At 43.0% G+C, this 19,637-nt stretch overlaps 1 protein-coding gene across 2 annotated transcripts in view; it reads left to right on the top strand.

Moving 5' to 3' along the window:
* The window catches only part of TMC7 (transmembrane channel like 7), a 53,488-nt gene that overhangs the window by 12,051 nt on the left and 21,800 nt on the right, over positions 1-19,637 (top strand). For both annotated transcript variants that reach the window (XM_043456255.1, XM_043456256.1), the window contains exons 2-6: positions 4,675-4,918; positions 5,776-5,924; positions 8,771-8,938; positions 12,313-12,395; positions 18,302-18,447. In XM_043456255.1, coding sequence (XP_043312190.1) covers positions 4,675-4,918; positions 5,776-5,924; positions 8,771-8,938; positions 12,313-12,395; positions 18,302-18,447 — 790 coding nt within the window. The remainder of the gene's footprint in view (positions 1-4,674; positions 4,919-5,775; positions 5,925-8,770; positions 8,939-12,312; positions 12,396-18,301; positions 18,448-19,637) is intronic.

The raw sequence follows: 19,637 nt of genomic DNA, 5'->3' as shown, positions 1-19,637 counted from the left end.
TGGCATCAGAGCCTTGGGCAAGCTGCCATCTCTCTGGGCCTCAGGTTCCCTGTTGAAAGCCAGGGCACCTCCCCCAGGTTAGCATGAGAAATTCCGTGACATCATGCTGTAGAAAGTGTGTGGTCCTAGATGCACAGGATTGGGGGTAGATCAGCTGTAAAAATGATGCCTGTGTCCAAAGATTGTGAATTTTTTTTTTTTTTCACTTGAAGATGGAGAACTTCCAGGGATGTCTGAAAAGAAAAAAGCATTCCTCTTCAAGGATGGCCATTCTGGATTTTTTTGTGGGGGAGGGTCACATTGTGGCATGTGGGATCTTAGTTCCCTATCCAGGGATCAAACCTGTGCCCCCTACAGTAGAAGCTTGGAGTCCTACTCTGAGAACTACCAGGGAACCACTGGCCGTTTTGAAAATAGAATTTTCCACAAGAGACTGTTGTTGGGAAATGTGGACAGGAGGTATCCTTCCTGCGGTGTGGATGCAAGAATAATCCAATAGTTAATTTGTATGGCATTGTAGTGTCTGTGAAGTATTTTCAAATTGTAGTAAAGCCTATAGCTTTGCCACGTGATAGGTTCCTAGTTTCAGCACTTCTAGCTGTGTAAGTGGCAAAACACCTAGCCTTCTGAGCCTCAGTTTCTTCATCTGTAAAATGGGACAGTTCTGTTCAAAGAGTAGCTCAGAGAATTGAGTGTGGTGATGCATATTGTATACTTCAAATAGTGCAAATATTCCGAGCCAGTATTATTTATACTGTTGGCCAATTTGTCCTCATGATCACGTTGATGAGATCATGGTATTATATCCCCCGTCCCTGAGTGGAGAAACAAGTGACCTAGAGATGGTCTTTGTCTCCACTAGGGTGCCAGCTTCCAGCTCCAGCCCTGGGTCCCTGACCTCGTGGTCACTAAATATTCAGTGAATATGCCCCTCCAGATGCAAAGGCCTTTGTTCTGGTTAATAACAGCCCTTTGTTGCTGGCCAGAGGGAGAGGCAGCCTCCAGCTGGGCTTGGACTCCATAGCCTTCAGCCCACTCCCACCCCACCCCTCATGTTTGCTTAGGGACCACATTACCAATGGAAGTTTATGGAAGTCTGTCATAGCCTCAGGGAGTGCGGGGGCCTGGGAGTGAAAGGTGGAGTGGGATGCGCAGGCTTATCCTTGGCGGCTGGCAGGGCTCCAGGCCGTGTCTGTGTGTCATCATCAGTGTGTCAGCGGCTCTACCATGTGAACATGCCCATCAGAGAGGTGACGATTGCAACTCTGCCCCATCAGACTCCAGCTTGGATCAAGGCCTTGGCCGGTGCCCCCCTCCCAGGGCCCTGTTATCTATAAGTACATTTACGGAGCCTGCTGCGTGCTGGTCTGTGCTCAGTGATTCTATCTGTGTGATCGCCTTTGATTCTCATAAGCTGGCGCACCTGTGATGGATCTCGTCCTTAGCCCCAAAGCCTACAGAGTGCCCCCTTGAAATGTGGTCAGATCACAACATGCTTTGGCCCAGAACCCTGGGTGACTGCCCATCTGCCACATTGAAAGGTCATAGCTCAGCCCACGGAGTCTGACCTAGTCTTGCCCGGCCACCTCTGACCCCTGCTTTCTACTCTTTCTGTCCCAGCCTTCCTATTGTTGCTTAATAGATTGCTCCACACGTGATAGCTTAAGCCATTGTAATGTTTCTGCTGATCCTGTGCATCCGGAACTGAACAGGCTACAGAGGAGACAGTTTGCTCAGCTGTGTGTCATGTCTGCTGGGTCTGAGCATCCAGTGGCCTTTGCCTGCCCATGGCGGGGGTGACCCGGAGGGCTGGGGACCCCGGCTCACGGGGTTCATAAGCCAGGACCTTGGTTCTCGCTGTCACCCAGTTCCTTGGTCGTCCTCCTTGGAGGCTTGCAGCTTCTTTCTCTCCACGTGGTTGTGCCCGCAGCACAAGTGAACTTCTCACTCAGCAGCCCCAGGCTCCCAACAGCACACGTGAAAATGTTAGCCGCTCAGTCACGGCCAACTCTTTGTGACCCCATGGTCTATAGCCCACCAGGCTCCTCTGTCCTTGGGATTCTCCAGGCAAGAACACTGGAGTGGGGATCCATTCCCTTCTCCAGGGGATCTTCCTGATCCAAGGATCGAACAGAGTCTCCTGCATTACAGGCAGATTCTTTACCATCTGAGCCAGCAGGGAAAGGTAGAAGCTTCCAGGCCTTTTAAGGCTTGAGTCTGGAACTGACAGAGTGTCATCTCTGTTGCAACTTTTGGTGAAAGCAAGTCACAGATCCAGCCCAGATTCAAGGGGAGGGGACCCCAGAGGGCTGGTGGGGCTCTTTGGGGGCCACCAACAAGAGACCCTGTGAGGCTCCCATTCATTCACTCTTCCCCAGCCACCCAGGCCTCTGTCCTCTTCTTCAAACACACCGCGCACACCCCTGCCGCAGGGCCTTTGCACTTGTTTCCCTCTCTCAGAATTCCCTTCACCCAATATCCACAGGGTACACATAGCACCCCTCCATTTAGCCTCAGCTTAAATGCTACCTCAGTAGAGAAGCCGTACCTGACTCCATCTTATCAAAAACAATGTACCCTGCCTGTTACCTCTGTGCCCTTACCTGCCTCTTCTTTTTTTTTTTTAACACTCATTACTTCCTGGCATGGGCTTCCCAGCTGGCACTAGTGGTAAAGAACCTGCCTGCCAATGTAGGAAGCACAAGAGATGCGGGTTCCATCCCTGAGTCAGGAAGATCCCCTGGAGGAGGAAATGACTACCCACTCCAGTATTCTTGCCTGGGAAATCCCATGGACAGAGGGGCCTGGCAGGCTATAGTCCACGGGGTTGCAAAGAGTCAGACACGACTGAGTGAGCGAGCGCACACACACTTCCTGGCTCATTTATTGCATGTGTGTTGTCTGATCTTGCTCTGCCCCCTCCTTAGGATATAAGTGCTGTGTGAGTCAGATGTTTACCGTGTTCACTTCAGTATCCCTGGCTCCACATCTGACACACAATAGGTATACTTGGTGAATGAGTTCATTTTTGAGGTGAGACAACTGAAGCTCAGAGAGCTTTAAGTAACTTTCCCAGAGACGCAGCTGGTAATTGACAGAGCCTGCATTCAAATCCAAGGAAGCTTTGCTGCCTGTCGGGGGAATTGCCTATCTTACAGCATCCTCCTACCTCCTCCTTCCATGTCCTGTCTCCATGCAGGATGGTCTTCCCCAGTTAGGATCAGATCAGGCATGAAATCCACCCTGATGGTGGTGTTCCTTCCTCACCTCCAAAAGGAAAGCTCTCCCTCCGTGGACTGCTATACAGGGCGCAGCGAATCTTGGCCTCCAGCCGTGGCCTGATGGAGCAGCGTGAATAGAGAGTCTTGAGTCGGCGGACCTGGCTCTGTTTGCAGCCCCCCTCCCCACCAACATGCTTTCTAAGCATAGGCAAAGCATAGATGTCATCCTCTCATCCATCCATCAGTGAGTGTTTGTGAAACTACTCTGAGCCAAGTATTTTATTGAACTACTACGCTGGGTCCTGGGTTGCAATGGTGAGGAAATCCTCACAGTCCCTGCCCTCCAAGATCTTAAGAGTCCACGGGGCAAGATGGACGTGCTCACATAGCCATACAAATATAAGGTTATAGATTGTGGTAAGTGCTGGCAAGGGCTTACTGTGTATGGGAAAATATGTAACAGTAGTAGTACAGTGAGGCAGGGGTGGTTTCCTCGAGGAAGAGACTTTCAAGTAGGAGCTAAGAGGTGGAGCAGATTCCATCCAGGCAGAGGGAACAGCATTGTGCAAAGGGCCTGAGGAGGAGGGATCAGGCCCATTTTAGTGTATGAAGGATCCTAAGAAATGTAGTCTGGAGGGCAGAGGGCCTGAGGAGCTGGACAGGCAGGCAGGAGTCAGATCGTGCAGGGCTTTGAGGGCTTAAGCAAGGGGTTGGGGGAAGCATGAATGACTATTTTCTCATCTGTAAAATGGGGATGATAATAGTACCTGCCTCCCTACGTGTGAGGGATCGGTGGTCAGTTGAGCAACTGTAGGCTGTAGGCTGGCCTGGGGCAATCATCCCCTCTCTGTCTGGTCTCCTCCTCCAGCAGGTTAGCTCCGGCTTGTTCACAAAGCAGCAGCTGGTCCAGAGAGCAGCCTCCTGAGGCTGGACTTGGAACTGGCACAGCATCACTTCTGTTGCGTTCGGTTGGTCCAGGCAGATCATAAGGCTAGCCCACATCCCCTGAGTGCGCGTGAATCTCTTTAACACAGTGCCTGGTGCCTAGGAAATGCTCCATACACCCTATTGTTATTGTTGTTGCTCTTGACGATGATGTTGTTATCACTATGCATCCCATTTGACAAATGAAAAGCAGGTTGGATTACTCCAAACCTCACACTTAGCAAGTGGCTGCAACCAAACACTAGAACGCAAATATCATGTAACGTAAAGCATGTTTGCAAACACATTTGCTTAAAGTGAACCCTTTTGCAGATGATCTTATTGTCCTGAGCTTGAGTACCATCCTGGTAAATAAAATAATTAAGAAGTCCTTTGGTCAGTGCCCTAGGCTCCTGACTGTCTGTGAGGTTTAGTTAGGGTCTCTGAGATCCGAGTGTCCTATGTAAGTTTTGGTTTTTGGCTCCCACGTTCACTGGGGTGAATGATAGTTTTCTTCTTTCTTACCCAGAGAGCCTCTCTTTGGACTCCAGTTGCTTTTCTTCTCCACCTGTGAATTTCCTTCAAGAATTGCCAAGTTACCGGTCCATTGCTCGTAAGAGGACAACCATCCTTTCCCGGGACAAGCAAAATGGCACTTTGCTGAAGCCAACAGACTCTTACAATTTCCAACTGGAGGGAGAAATCACTGAAGACCTTGATAACCAATCCATTCGAAAATATGCACTGAACATTTCTGAGAAGCGGAGACTAAGGTTTGTCCAGTAGTCATCTGGAGGGCATATGATGTATGTTTTGGGATAAAGGGGCTTTTTAGGCTTAGAATGCATTTCCTGATGAGTTCACATAATTAAGTTTATTACTTGGGATAAGCTAAGCTGCCGTGACTAAGATACCCACACACATAAAATCTCAGTGTATTAAAAATTTATTTCTTGCTCACATGAAAGTCCTGGGCTGAGGTCAAGGGGGGACTTTACAGTCACTCAGAGACCCGGGCTCTTTCTGTCTTAGGCTCTACAACCTCCAAAGCCGCATTGCTTTCTGCAGTCACTCTGTTCCCCCTAACCCCCGGCCCCTGCCAACCATTATTCTACTCTATATCTCTGTAGATTTGCCATTCTGGATATTTCAAGTAAGTGGAATCATAGAATACATGACCTTTTGTGTCTGACTTCTTTCACTTAGCTGCATGTTTTTAAGGTTCATCGAAGTTGTAGCATGTATCGGTACTTCCTTTTTATGGCTGAATAATATTCTATTGTGTGGCTCTATCAGTTTGTTTTTTCATTTATCCTTTGATAGAGATGTGGGTTGTTAGCGTCTTTTGGCTACTGTGATTAGTGCTGCACTGAGTATTTATGTACAAGTTTTTGTTTGAGACCTGTTTTCAGTTTTTCTGGGGTATCTACCTGGAAGTGGAATTGCTGGGTCATATGGCAATTCTTTGTTTAACTTTTTGAGGAACTGCCAAAGTTTTGCCTTCTGGTCGCACTGTTTTGCATTCCCACCAGCAATGTATGAGGGCTCCAGGCTTTCCACATCCTCTCGGTTGGGGTTCTGGTGGTGAGGTTGGGGATCCTGCCATTGTCATGCTTGTTTATTAATGCAGGGACATTCAGGAGACCCAAATGAAGTACCTGTCTGAGTGGGACCAGTGGAAACGGTATAGCAGCAAGTCTTGGAAGAGGTTCATAGAGAAGGCTCGCGAGATGACGACCCACCTGGAGCTGTGGCGGGAGGACATTCGCAGCATAGAAGGTACCGCATCCCACGCTGCCCGGGCTCCTCTGCAGAAGTCTCCTGCCCTGGGAGAAAGTACAGCTTTGTTCTCACCCACCTCCAGCTGAAACGTCGTCTTTCCTTCCATGGTGTATGCGAGCAGCACACCACAGTTAGGGTGAATAGAGCCTGTGTCTTCATCACCGGGAAAATCACAAGTTGTCTTCCCATCCCTTCCACATGTTGTAGTTGTCCAGGAATAGCACATGTGCTCGTCATGACTTTGAAATTACAGCAGTGATTGCATCTGCCGCTAGGTCTCGTTTTTGAATACTAATGAAGATATTCATGTATTAATCTGTCGCCAATTTAGTTTGTAATATTGTGATATCATATGGACAAATAACCGTTTGTATTTTGTGCATTTAAGAGTATTATTGCAAGTGGGGTTCAATAGGACTTATCCGACTGCAGAGGCAGCCATGGCCCTGAACACACTTACTTCCCCATAATGGTGAGAATTGGGATGAGGTGCAGACAGACCAGGCTTTGCCAGTAGCTCAGTTGGTGAAGAATCTGCCTGCAGTGCCGGAGACCCAGGTTTGATCCCTGGGTCAGGAAGATCCCTGGAGAAGGAAATGGCAACCCACTCCAGCATTCTTGCCTGGAGAATCCCATGGACAGAGAAACCTGGTGGGCTACAGTCCACAGGGTCACAAAGAATCGGACATGACTGAGCGACTAAGCCCAGCCAGCAGAGGCAGACCTAGGAGATACTGTGGGTTTGGTTCCAGACGACCTCAATAAAGTGAATGTCATAATAAAGTGAGTCACACAATTTGTCGGTTTCCCAGTGCATAGAAAAGTTGTGATTACACTATACTGTAGTCTGTTATGGTACAATAGCACTGTATCTAAAAAATAATGTATATACCTTAATTGAAAAGTACTGTCGGCATTTATCATCTGTATGTCTTAGGTTAAAATACTTGCCCTAGTTCATTCTCTAAGGTAAGGCAAACCCAGAATTTGAGCCCAGGCAATGAAGCTTCAGAGCCCAAGATTTTAGCCACCATGCCCAGCTTCTTCTCCTGTTAAAGAGGCCACCTTTCTGGAGATTTTCATCATATATAATGGTGAAATGAAGTGAACGTGAAAGTCGCTCAGTCGTATCCAACTCTTTGCAACCCCATGGACTATACAGTCCATGGAATTCTCCAGGCCAGAATACTAGAATGGGTAACCTATCCCTTCTCCAGAGGATCTTCCTGACCCAGGAATTGAACCAGGGTCTCCTGCATTGTGGGTGGATTCTTTACCAGCTGAGCTATGAATGGTGAAATATTGAAAGCTTTTCTCTTAAGATTGAGAATGAGGAACAGGTTGCTAATTATCACAGATTCTATTCATCATCATCTCAGAAGTCCTAGCCAGTGTACAATGATTGGGGAAAAAAGAAAAAAGGCACAATGACCAGAAAGGGAGAAATAAGTTCTTTTTTTTTTCCAGATGACATGATTTATTTGTAGAAAACAAAAGACAAATTATTAGCACTGATGTGAATTTAGCAACGTTGCTAGTTGTAACAGCTGTATATAAAACTAATTGTATTTCTATATACCAGCATGTGTGCTTGGTCACTAAGTCATGTCCCACTCTTCGTGACCCCATGGACTGTAGCCCACCAGTCTCTTCTGTCCATGGGATTCTCCAGGCAAGAACACTGGAGTGGGTTGCTGTTTCCTCCTCCAGAGGATCTTCCCAACCCAGGGATAGAACGTGCATCTCCTGCATTGGCAGGTGGATTCTTTACCACTGGGCCACCAGGGCTTCCCTATATACCAGCAACAAACATTTAAAAAATAAGTTACACAATAGTATCATTATACCTAGGAATACATCTAAAGAACTGTGTGAAATAATTGTGCACAGAAAACTATAAAATGTTGTTGACAGAATTAAACCTATATATATATACACACACACACCATGTTCATGGCTCAAAGGTTCAATATTGTAAAGATGTCACTTGTTCTCAAACTGACCTATATATTCCATGTAATCTCAGTCAGAATCCCAGCACATTTTGCACACATATGTATGTGTGTATGTGTGAAAACAAATATGCTGATTTTAATATTTATGTAGAAATGCAGAGAACCAAGGATGCCTGAGGAAGAAGAGAGCTTTAAGACTTAGAGCACCATATATCAAATATTATTTTAAGTCTGCAGTGATGAGACAGTCTGGTGTTGGTCCTAGGATAGACAAACAGACCAACCGAACAGAAGAGAGAATTTAGAAATAGGTCCATGAATATATTTGTTGTTGTTTAGTCACTAATTCATGTCTGACTCTTTAGCAACCCCATTACTGTAGCCCACCAGTCTCCTCTTTCAATGGATTTCCCAGGCAGGAATACTGGAGTGGATTGCTATTTCCTTCTCCAGGGGATCTTCCCGACCCAGGGATCGAACCCATGTCATCTGCTTGACAGGTGGATTCTTCATCACTAAGACACTTGGGAAACCTTCATAAGTATATAGTCAATTACAAAAGTACTATTGCAGTTCACTAAGGAAAAGATCACCTTTTCAATAAATGGTGCTGAGTTAAGTAGATATTCCTATGAGAAAATGTAAATATTGACCCCTCCCTCACACCATTTCAAATTATTAATTTATAATTAATTGCAGATTTACATGTGAAAGTTTAAATCACTAGAAAATAGAGCTTTGAAGCCAACAATGGAGAATATAAAGTGATTCTTCCTTCCCCCACCAAGATCCTCCAATCTCAGTTCAGTCCTCCGTGGCTGACTGAACCCTGCAGTGGGTACTGGGTCAATACTCCTGGTCAGTGATTTCTGAATTTCTTTTTTCCAGGGAAATTTGGCACTGGGATTCAGTCCTACTTCTCCTTCTTACGATTTCTGGTATTGCTGAATTTGGTGATATTTCTGATCATCTTTATGGTGGTTTTGCTCCCAGTCTTGCTCACCAGATACAAGATCACCAACAGCAGCTTTATTCTCATTCCATCTAAAGACGTGGGTGAGTGGAAGAGGCCTGGCTTGCCATGACGAGTGTTCTTTTCATCGTGTACCTTCTTGTTCTAGCGGTTTTTATATTCTAAGTCTTGGGTGACTGTATTAGGATAGGCTAGGCTGTTTGCGGAAACAGATGACCCCATAGCACAGTGTCTAATAACCACAAAGTTTCTTTCTTATTCACACTATGTGTCCACCATTGTTTGGTGGTGCCTTTGTTCCACGTCTTCTCTCTGGAGCCCAAGCTGATGGAGCAGCCTCTCTCCGGACCACTGACAGTCACGATGTCCAGAGAAAAAAGAGCTGTGGCAGTCATGTGCTGGCTCCTAATGCTTCTGCTGGAGATGACACACATCCTTTTTACCGCATCTTATTAGCCAGTGCCAGTCACTCGCCACTCCTAGATTCAGCAAGGCGTTTGGGAGAAGCAGTGAAGGGCAGAAAGTGGAATATTTAGTAAACAGAATACAATCTACTCCAGTGACTTTATTTCAGGCTTTTATTTCAAGGCTTTTCTCCCCCATAATGGTGATGCTCAGGCTGGCATTCATTAAACACTAGTGACTTGCCAGACTCTTTGGCAGTGACGGGCCTGTGTTTTCTTACTGAATGCTCAACATTTTTGGCTTCTATCACATGACTCCTTCCCCAGAAGAACTCCCTCTATAGACACTTCTGTGGCCCTCAGCATTCCTCTTCATCACATTTGTTTTTGTTTTAATTCTATTACACTTAAAAATCAAATGAGAATAACGTGGAAATCCTGACTCTTTGAGTGCCTACTGTATACCCAGTGCTGAATTCTCACTTCCTAATATGTCCATTTCACAGATAAATATCACGTGCTGCTGTGGGAAGACCCTGGGTTCAGTTTCAAGGCCCAGCTCTGCTAGTTGGTTAGACTGTCTGAGCCTCATTTTCCTTATTTGTAGAAAGTGATGATATAAATAGTGAGACAGTTGTTTCATTATTCAGATAATACTACACTATTTAATACTTGGGTCATTAAAAAATGTTTACTATTTAGATTATAAATAATTAAAAACAATAATATAAAGTATATTATTTAATATGGAAAAATTTTAAAGCATAAGTAATTATTTAAGCAAAACTCATAATTTTTGAATGAGTATTAAGTAAGATAATACAGTGCTTTGTCCATGGAAAGTACTCAATAAATGGCAGCCTTTTTTTTTTAGTATTATTTCTTTCTAGAAGAACTGAAGACCATTCTGTCTCACTGGGCACCACTGCCTGTTCAGGGGTCCCTTTAGCTGTGAGCAGAGCCTTGGGCAGAGGGAGGCCACCCTCTTGGAGGAAATGGAGCTGGACTCTGAGCGTGGACGCCATGAGTCTCTGCTTTCTCATTATTTCCTTTGACTACATCCTCCTCCCATGCATGCTTTTTTTTTTTTTTTTAACTTACCTACTAGACTTACTAGACTTTGTCCTTTCAGGAAAGGATCAGAAGTCCCTCTCTTCCTTTCCTTACCTTCCTTCCCTTTTTCATGCTTTCAGTAGGTGTTTATTGAGTACCTGCTGTATACCAGCCCCTGAGTCAGGTCCTGGCAGGTGCTACCACACCTGAGTCCATGGTAGTGCCCTCTAGCAAAGGATGGGGGTTAGGAAGGGATCTCATGAAGAGGTATATGAAGTATGAATTTGCCTGTGGGGAGGGGACGGGATAAGGTGCTGAGAGGTCGGACACCAGGACACTGGTGCTCAGCGGTCCCCTGAGCCCTCTGTGAAGACAGGTGAGCCCAGCAGGACAAGGAGAAGGCTGCCATTGGAGAACTTGGGGAAGCATCTTCATGCAGATGAACAGCATCTGCAAAAGTTCAGAGATGAGGATAACTCAGCGTATTGGAGACATGAGAAGCCTGTCGTGACTGGTGGGCACACTTCCTGGAAGGGCCAGATAGTCAGGATTTTAGGCTTGGTAGGCCATACGGTCTCTGTTAACTATTCAGTGCTGCCATGATGGCACAAAAGTGACCATGGACGCATGTCCTGAATGAGCTTGGCTGTATTCTGATAACACACTACTGACAAAAAGAGGCAGCTGGCCAAATTTGGCCCTAGGGCCATAGTTTGCTGATGTCTAGGCTTGAGGACAGGGTGATGAGCAGAGAAGCAGCCATCTCATTCCATCTTCCTGACTCTGCTCCCAAACAGAGTGACTATCTCCCTCCTCTTTACCTCTAATGCTGTGTTCATAAACCATTTGAGTACCTTACATATACCTGACTCCTACTTGTCTTTTCTACCGCTAGGTGGTAAGCTTTTCAAAGGCGGTAACTACTACTTACTTATCAGTTTATCTCCAACATCTGCCTGATGCCTAGTAACTAAGAAATGTTTGTTGAATGAATAAGTAAGCATTCACGTTAGAATTATAAAATAGAAAAGCTGGGACTGGCCTTGGAAAAACTGGTTCAGTTCTCTTATTTTAACAAAGGGGAAACTGAGGCCCAGAGAAGGGGTAGTAGATTGGGTTATTTCCCCCAGTTTGTCATTTCCCTGTAATTGTGACTTGCAGAGCCTCCCACTGTGGGCCGAGAATACTTTCTGTCCCTGTTGATATTGCACTTGGCTATGTGACTTGTTTTGTCCAGTGGAATTTTAGCTTGAAATGGCTTTATGTGGTTGGCCTGCCTTATAAGAAGGGTCATGAGGAGAGCATCCCCCAGAGAGCCTTTGCATCTCCAGTCTGTCCCCTGAGTGGAGTCATAAAGAGAAGACCTCTGCCTAACTGGGAGCCTGGTATCCATCCTGGCTTATCCTGAATGAGCTTCATGTTCTCAAACTGCAGACCATGAAGGAGAAAATAAATGGAGGTTAAGTCATTGAGACTTGGGGCTACTTATTACACAGCAATAGCTGACTGAGACAAAGCAAGTGAATTAATTGATCAAGCACAACATAGTGTCACTAAAATTGGTGTTCAAAAAATTTCTTGATCAGTTTCACATAGGCAAATATGTGTTTTTTAAGAGTGAAACTCCTTGTTAATTTACACACATGTAGAGATCTTTTAAAATTGGATATACTTAAAATGCAATAATAATTATATCAGCTACATCTTCTAAAACATGTGCAAACATGAACTCCAAAACAAAATACCAATATAGTCAGAAAACTTGTACTTTAGTAGACCCTTATACAAAATTTATAGAAAAATGTATATCCCTAGATAACTTAGAATAGTGAAAGGGGAAAATGGTACTGTACTTGGTGCACTGGGGTTTGAGTTGCAAATAGATTCATAAGCACAGCCATACATAACTGTACATGACTACATATACATGCATAGATACACAAATTACGATGAGGCTCTGAAGCTGTTTCCACTGATGTTCTTGTTTTTGTTTTTTGCAGATATTCAGTGCACGGTGTATCCAATAAGTAGTTCTGGACTCATTTACTTTTACAGTTATGTCATAGACTTACTTTCTGGCACTGTAAGTATTTAACGTAATTCTGGATTTGGATCCTCAGCACTGAAATAGGTTCCTGAATGTCTGCAGTTGAGAGTCAAACATGAGTGTTGACACAAGTACTGGTTATAAAAAAAACAGTATTTGCAGTGACCTTATCGGCAAGGATGATGTTCATCCACCCCTGCTTAGATATACAGGAAAAGTGCTTTGTCACTTTCAGCCCTTGGCTTTTGCCTAATGCCTGCCACCTTCTTATTGACCTGTGACAAAATCTGAGATCCCCCATAGACAGAAGCTTCAGTGAATATAAACCCAGATAGAATGTACTTAACTTCTCTGACATTGAAAAACCTTAACATTTTGTAGTCCTAGATGACCTGGATGAAAGCTATGACTTCTCCCCAGAAATTAGACACACAAGCATGTGTGGTGCACACATGCACAACACCCATACATGCACACACACACACAACTGTGCACACACATATGATCCATGAAATCTCTTAAAAGACTATTGTGATGTGTGCTTAGTCACTCAGTTGTGTCTGACTCTTTGTGACCCCATGAACTGTAGCCCACCAGGCTCCTCTGTCCATGGGATTCTCCAGGCAAGAATCCTGGAGTGGGTTGCCATGCCCTCCTCCAGGGAATCTTCCCAACCCAGGGATCAAATCCAGGTCTCCTGCATTGCAGGCAGATTCCTTACCATCTGAACTACTAGGGAAGCCCTGAAAGGCTATTAATCCCATGTTAACTCTGATGATCTGAAATGGAATTAATGTCATCCTTCCTATGATAGTTCCAAAGGTTTTCTTTTTTTTTTTTTATTCTTTACTCCAAAAAATGATTTTTCGTGTGTGCTTTCATTTTTTTAATCCCACTCTTTTTCAGCAGGTAAGAGTGCCCATGAAAAGTGGCTGTCTCTGCCTTCTATATTAGGGTTTCTCCACCTTGGACCTGATATTCCTGCATCACAGGCCTCTCCTATGCCCTGTGGGGCACTTATAGCATCCTGCCTTCCCTCCACTCGTGCCAGTAGCAGCCCCACAACTGTGACAACCAAGCATGTCTCCAGACGTTGCCAGATATTTCCTGGGGGACAGAATTGCCCCAGGTTGAGAACCACTCCTTTACCTGTTTTTAAAAATTGTTGTTTAGTCACTAAGTCGTGTCTGACTCATTTTGTGACCCCATGGAAAACACAACTATATTAAAATATCTTTAGGAAAGTTACTGAGATTAAAATGCCATGTCATCAAACATTTCCAAATTGACAAATAGAAAGCTTCGAATTTGCCCACTGCGTTCAGTTTTGAAAAAGTGGTTCTTACATCTCTGCTTTCATGTTCTCCTTAAAACAACTGAGAGGAATTGTCAGGTGGATGTTAAAATGTCCGCTATGCAAATTGGAAAACTGAAGCTCACAAACTCTACAAAGAGAGAGGCAAGTCAGTGACTCACCTGAGGTAAATGCTGGTGAGATCACATCGCAGAACTGCGGTTAGCCCCATCTTGTTTCGTCATATCCCATGAGACTTTTCTCCTTGTGGAGCTCCACACACCATGATCATCTTCATTACAGAAAAGATATTATAGGAGACTTAGATGCACTTGATCATAAATGTTCAGTAAATTGCACATGATAAAAAATAGCCCTGCCCCAAAGAATGAGGTTTCTGTAGTGATGAGAATGTTCTGAATCTATGCTGTGAAATTCGACAGCCACTAACTCTTAAGTACTTGAGTTACATGGCTACTGTGACCAAGAAATTGAATTTTAATTTAATTTTATTCATTTCAATTTCAACTTATTTGTTTTCCATAGTGTTTTAAAAACCATTCTGCACACATTAAAAAATGGCCATCATGTACATTCCCTGAAATGTCACTGTTCTCATCTGTGCAAGCAAGTAGCAGACTTACACATAGTTTTCCTGTGTTTGTAAACACTTCTGTTCATGTTTATGGAATGAGCAGACCGTGCAGTCACGCTACAGGATTCTCTATGTAGTAAGCAAATGCTACTTTAACATATTTCTTACACGTGTTTTTGAACATTTCTATATGTATTACAAAATGACTGTCACATCCACTCATGGAGATACCAGGATTCATTCATGTCTGTTGCAAGGCTGTAGCAGTCTTACAACCTTCTCTCACACTGACTTTTAAAAACTTTTCTACACACACTACAGAATGGACCTCCCATGCATTGACTAAACTAAAAGTATTCTGAACCTATTGAGCATGTAGCACTTTGACAACCATCTTTTGTCCTGTGTTTTTAAAAGCTTCACTAATGTAGTCGAGTATGCCTGTCACATTTAGTCACTAAAAAACACAGTTTTCAACATAGCTAGTAAGTAGCATTCTTATATCTTTTGCGTGTGTTTTTTTCAATTGAGATCTGATTGGCATATAGTGTATACATTTGAGGATGTACAACCTCATGATACACTTATATATTATAATATGATGACTACAGTAGTTTTAGCTAATAACCTTTATCATGTCACATGTAAATTTAAATTTAAATAGGCCCAGGAGGGAGCTGGCCACAGAGATTAAGAAGTGGCTTGTCTTTGCTGAAAACAATTGAGCCAAGCTCATGATCACACCAGAGAAGTTATTTTCCGGGCCCAGTGGACCTTTGTCCTATTATGCTACTTGATTGATGACAGCCCTGATAATGACCCAGGGCAATAAAGACAGGGTTTGTGTAGTTAGGCAAGTTTTTATGGCCTTTGTGCCCCAGAGTTAAGAGAAAAGATGGAGTCTTGTGTTTCTACATCTTTTATTTTCCTATTAAAAATTTACTTAACTATTCAATATAAAAATACATGGTTTTCATGAGAAATTTAAGACTTAATGAGTGAAAAATAAAATCACTTCTTCCCAGAGACTACCAATCCCTTCACACCATGGTTCATCGCTTTCTCGACCTTTCTTAGGCACTTGTATGGGCTTCTTAATATTCTACAACATGGATTTTTCATGATCTAGTCAGTTCCCGATTGATGAACATTCAGATTATTTCCATTGTCCCCTTTCTAAACAATAGTGCAGTGAACATCTAGTTGCTACATATACTATTTTTGTTCTCTGTATATTTCCTTTTTCACTCGCCTAGAATGTTCTATCCTTGCTATTCAAGGAGGAGTCTGAGGTGAGCTCATTTATTCCCACCGTAAGAGTCATGGACTTTTCTCTGCTGTATTTTCACATAGGGTTCCTTTGGGCTTGGAGGGGGGTGTTGTTATGTTTTATTTTTCTCTGATAATAGCTTTATTGAGGTACAAGTCACATATCGTACAATTCACCCATTTAAAGTGTACAATTCAGTGGTTTTAGTATATTCATAGAGTTATGCAGCCATTACCACAATCAATTTTAGAATATTTTTATCACCTCAGAAAGAAACCTGTACCCGTTGTCACCTACCAATTCCGCTAACCAATGCTAAGCAACCGTTAATCTACTTTCTGTCTCTATGAAATGCTTATTCATGACATTTCCTATAAGTGGAATCATATAATACAAGATCTTTTGTCTCTAGCTTCTTAACATATTTTTAAGGTTCATGCATGTTGGAGCATCTGTCAGTCTTTGATTCCTTGTTGTGGCCAAGTAAGATTACGTTGTGTAGAAATACTACATTTTGTTTATACGGTTATGATGGACATTTGGGTGGTTTTCACCTTTTGTGTATTATGAATAATGATGTTTGAGATTTTGTGTGGACATATCTCTTCACTTCTTTGAGGAGTGGAAATCACCGGCTCAGATGTTTAACTTTTTGAGGGACTGCCAAACTTTTCCACAGTGGCTATATGCTTTACATCCTCACTAGCACTGAATAAGTCTTCTGATGTGTCTACGACATCCTTGCCAGCACTGGCTGTTACCTGGCCTTTTGATTATTGTCACCCTAGTTTGTGTGCGGTGGAATTTCTCTGTGGTTTGATTTGCATTTCTCTAATGCATAATGTTGACCATCTTTTCACATGTGCTTATTGGTCTTTTGTGTATCTTCTTAGAAAAAATGTCTGTTTGGATTCTCTTTTTAGTTTTAGTTGGATTGTCTCTGTTTTTATTGTTCAGTTATAAGAGGTTTTTTTCAATATTCTAGATGTGCTATGCTCACTCAATCATGGCCGACTCTTTGCAACCCCATGGACTGTAGCCCTCCAGGCTCCTCTGTCCATAGAATTTTCCAGGCAAGAATACTGGAGTGGGTTGCCATTTCCTTCTCCAAATATTACAGATACAAATTCTTTATCATGTGTATGATTTATAAGTATTTTCTCCCCTTCTCTGGATTGTCTACTCACTTTCTTGAGAGGGTCCTTAGAAGCACAAAAGTTTTTATTTTTTATGAAGTCCAGTTTCTTTTTTCTGTTATTGCTTGTGCTTTTGGTGTCAAATCTAATAATCCATTGCCAGATTCAAAATCATGTGGATTTAACTCTCTATCCTCTTCTAAGAGTTTTATAGCTTTAGTTTTACATTTCGGCCTTTGGTCTATTTCAGGTTAAAATTTATGTATAGGGTAAGGTAGGGGCTCAGCTTTATTTTATTTTTTGCCTGTGGCTATCCAGAGAGGAACCTGGTAGATCGCAAAGAGTTGCACACGACTGAGCAACCAAGCATGCATGCACGTCCAGTTGTCTCAGCACTGTTTCTTTTTTCCCCTTTTCAAAAATCAGTTGACCATGGGTGTATGGGTTTCATTTTTGGACTCAATTCTATTCCATTTACCTATACATCTGTTCTTACCCTAGTATCACATTGTTTTGGTTAGTGTTGTTTTCTTGTAAGTTTTGAAATTGGGATATGTTAGTCTTAAATCTTCTTCTTATTTAAGAGTATTTTGGCTATTCTGAGACCCTTGCAATTCTATATGAATTTTAGGATTATCTTAGCAGTTTCTCTTAGAAGCCAGCTGGGATTTTGATAGTGATCTGTAGACCAGTTTGGGGAGTGTTGCCATGGATCTCATGATCCATGAACAAGGGATGTTTTCCCATTTACTTAGTTCTTGTTTAATTTTTAAAAACAATATTTTATGGTTTTAAGAATATAAGATTAAAAAAAAAAGAATATAAGATTTATACTTGATTTGTTAAATCTGTTCCTAAGTATGTTATTATTTTTGCTATTATTGCATATGGGATTGTTTCCTTGATTTCATTTTTAGATTGTACCCCTATGTATTTTTAAAGCTCAGACTTTATCTGTGCTTTATTTCCCAAACCCTAATTGAGCATCTATATACCTCTGGAATTTTTTTTTTAATTGGTCTAAATTTTTTAATTAACTTTTAAAAATTAAAGTATTAGTTGATTTACAATGTTGTTAATTACTGCTGTGCAGCAAAGTGATTCAGTTATATGTATATTTGTTTATATGTGTATATATATCTCTTTTATTGCATTGTATGGCATGTGAGATCTTAGTTCCCTGACCAGGGATTGAACCCATGCCTCCTGTGTTGAAAGTGCGGAGTCTTAAGAACTGGACCACCAGGGAAGTCCAGTACATTATTTTTTTTTTACAATATACTCCTACTGTACAGCACAGAGCTTGTTTATCCATTATTTATATAAAAGCTTACATATGCTGACTCCCAATATCCTCATCTTTGACTACCAGTTTGTTCTCTGTATTCATGATTCTGTTTCTATTTGTGTTATGTTTTAGACTCCCACATATAAGTGATATCATATAGTATTTGATTTTCTGACTTCACTTAGTTTGATAATCTCTAGTTGTATCCATGTTGCTGCAGATCTGGGATTTTTCCAGTCTCTGGGAATTCAGGGATGAACAATGACACTGGAATGTGAATTCCTTGAGGTGGAAACTGGTTTCCTGGTTTCCTGCAGTCAGTTCGCCAATCTGACCTCATGCCCTTGGCTTTATTTCAGGGTTTCCTGGAGGATACCTACCTCTTTTATGGACATTACACCATTGATGGGGTGAAATTTCAGAATTTCATCTATGATCTGCCTCTGGCTTATCTGTTAAGCACAATTGCCTACCTGGCTCTGAGCCTTGTTTGGATAGTGAAAAGGTACAGTTTATCTTGTCATTGTGTTCTCTCTGAATTACTCTTGATGGTTGGAGTCTCTTGGGGGTCTGTGGACTCTGGGAGCCATTGCCCAAAGGATGAGAAGAATCCAAGGGTGGGCTTTATGGAAAAAAGATTTGTGAGTGTGCTGGAGGCTGTGGAGACCTGGAGAAAATGGAGGCAGCATTTGGGACCTGGAGTAGCAGCCTGGAGTTTTCAGTCAATCACTATTGAACACATTCCCCCAGCATTATCTTTGATCTGGTGTGTATGCTAACAGGTCTCTGTTGGGTTGCAAGTGGCAGAATCCCAACTCTGACTAACTGGGATAAAGGGGAATTGAGTGGCTGAGAACCAAGGAAGAGAGGAAACTCCAGATTACAGGAAGGACAAGGATATAAGAATAGATTCAAAACAACCCAAAGTATGGGCTCCTGCATCTCTGATTCTGCTGGTGGCAGCTTCCTTGTATGGAGTCCCAGGGTCACAAGCTCAAAAATCCTTTGAAGGAACTCATTGGCTCTGCTTCATTCAGGCACCCAATCCTGACCCTTCAGTTGTGGCTAGTGGGTTAGGGTCATATGAGAATGTGGCATTTCCCATGGTGGACAAATATTTTAGTGGGAGATGTCAATTCCAAGAAAAAATGAGGAATATTAATTACTTTAAGTTACTTTAACAAACAACTGTCCCCGAAAGTACAGTGGCCCAACATGATGAAAGTTATACGTGATCTTCTTCACATGAAGTTCTTAGTGGGCACAGGTTAGTATAGAAGACTCCTTCTCAGTCCTGCCAGAGCTCAGGCTGACTGAAGCTTAACCATCATCTGCATGTGTGGCTTTGCTGTTCCTCTTGAGGGCTGGAAGGGAAAACAACCTTGGAGGAGAATTACACAGAAGGTGTTTCTGGGCTCAGCCTGAGAGTGATGGACTTCACTCACATTCCATCAGTATAGCTTAGTCACATGACCACAACTCACTGCAGGGGAGGCTGAGAAATGTTGTTCTTGGCTGGCAGCCACTTCCCAGCACTTGTGCTATACTGTGGAAGGAGAACCACACATTCCTGATGGGACGGCTTACTGTCTCCCACCCAAGTGGGAAGCTTGGATGAACACCTCTGTTACCCACTTCATTGTCCCTATAAGAGCCAGGCAGTGCTATAAGCCATGGGGCTGTGAAGCTCCTTAT

Source organism: Cervus canadensis, chromosome 32 (assembly GCF_019320065.1).
Source record: "Cervus canadensis isolate Bull #8, Minnesota chromosome 32, ASM1932006v1, whole genome shotgun sequence".
NCBI lineage: Eukaryota > Metazoa > Chordata > Mammalia > Artiodactyla > Cervidae > Cervus > Cervus canadensis.
Note: the sequence above shows the minus strand (reverse complement) of the source record. Positions and strands in the feature narration are given on the sequence as shown.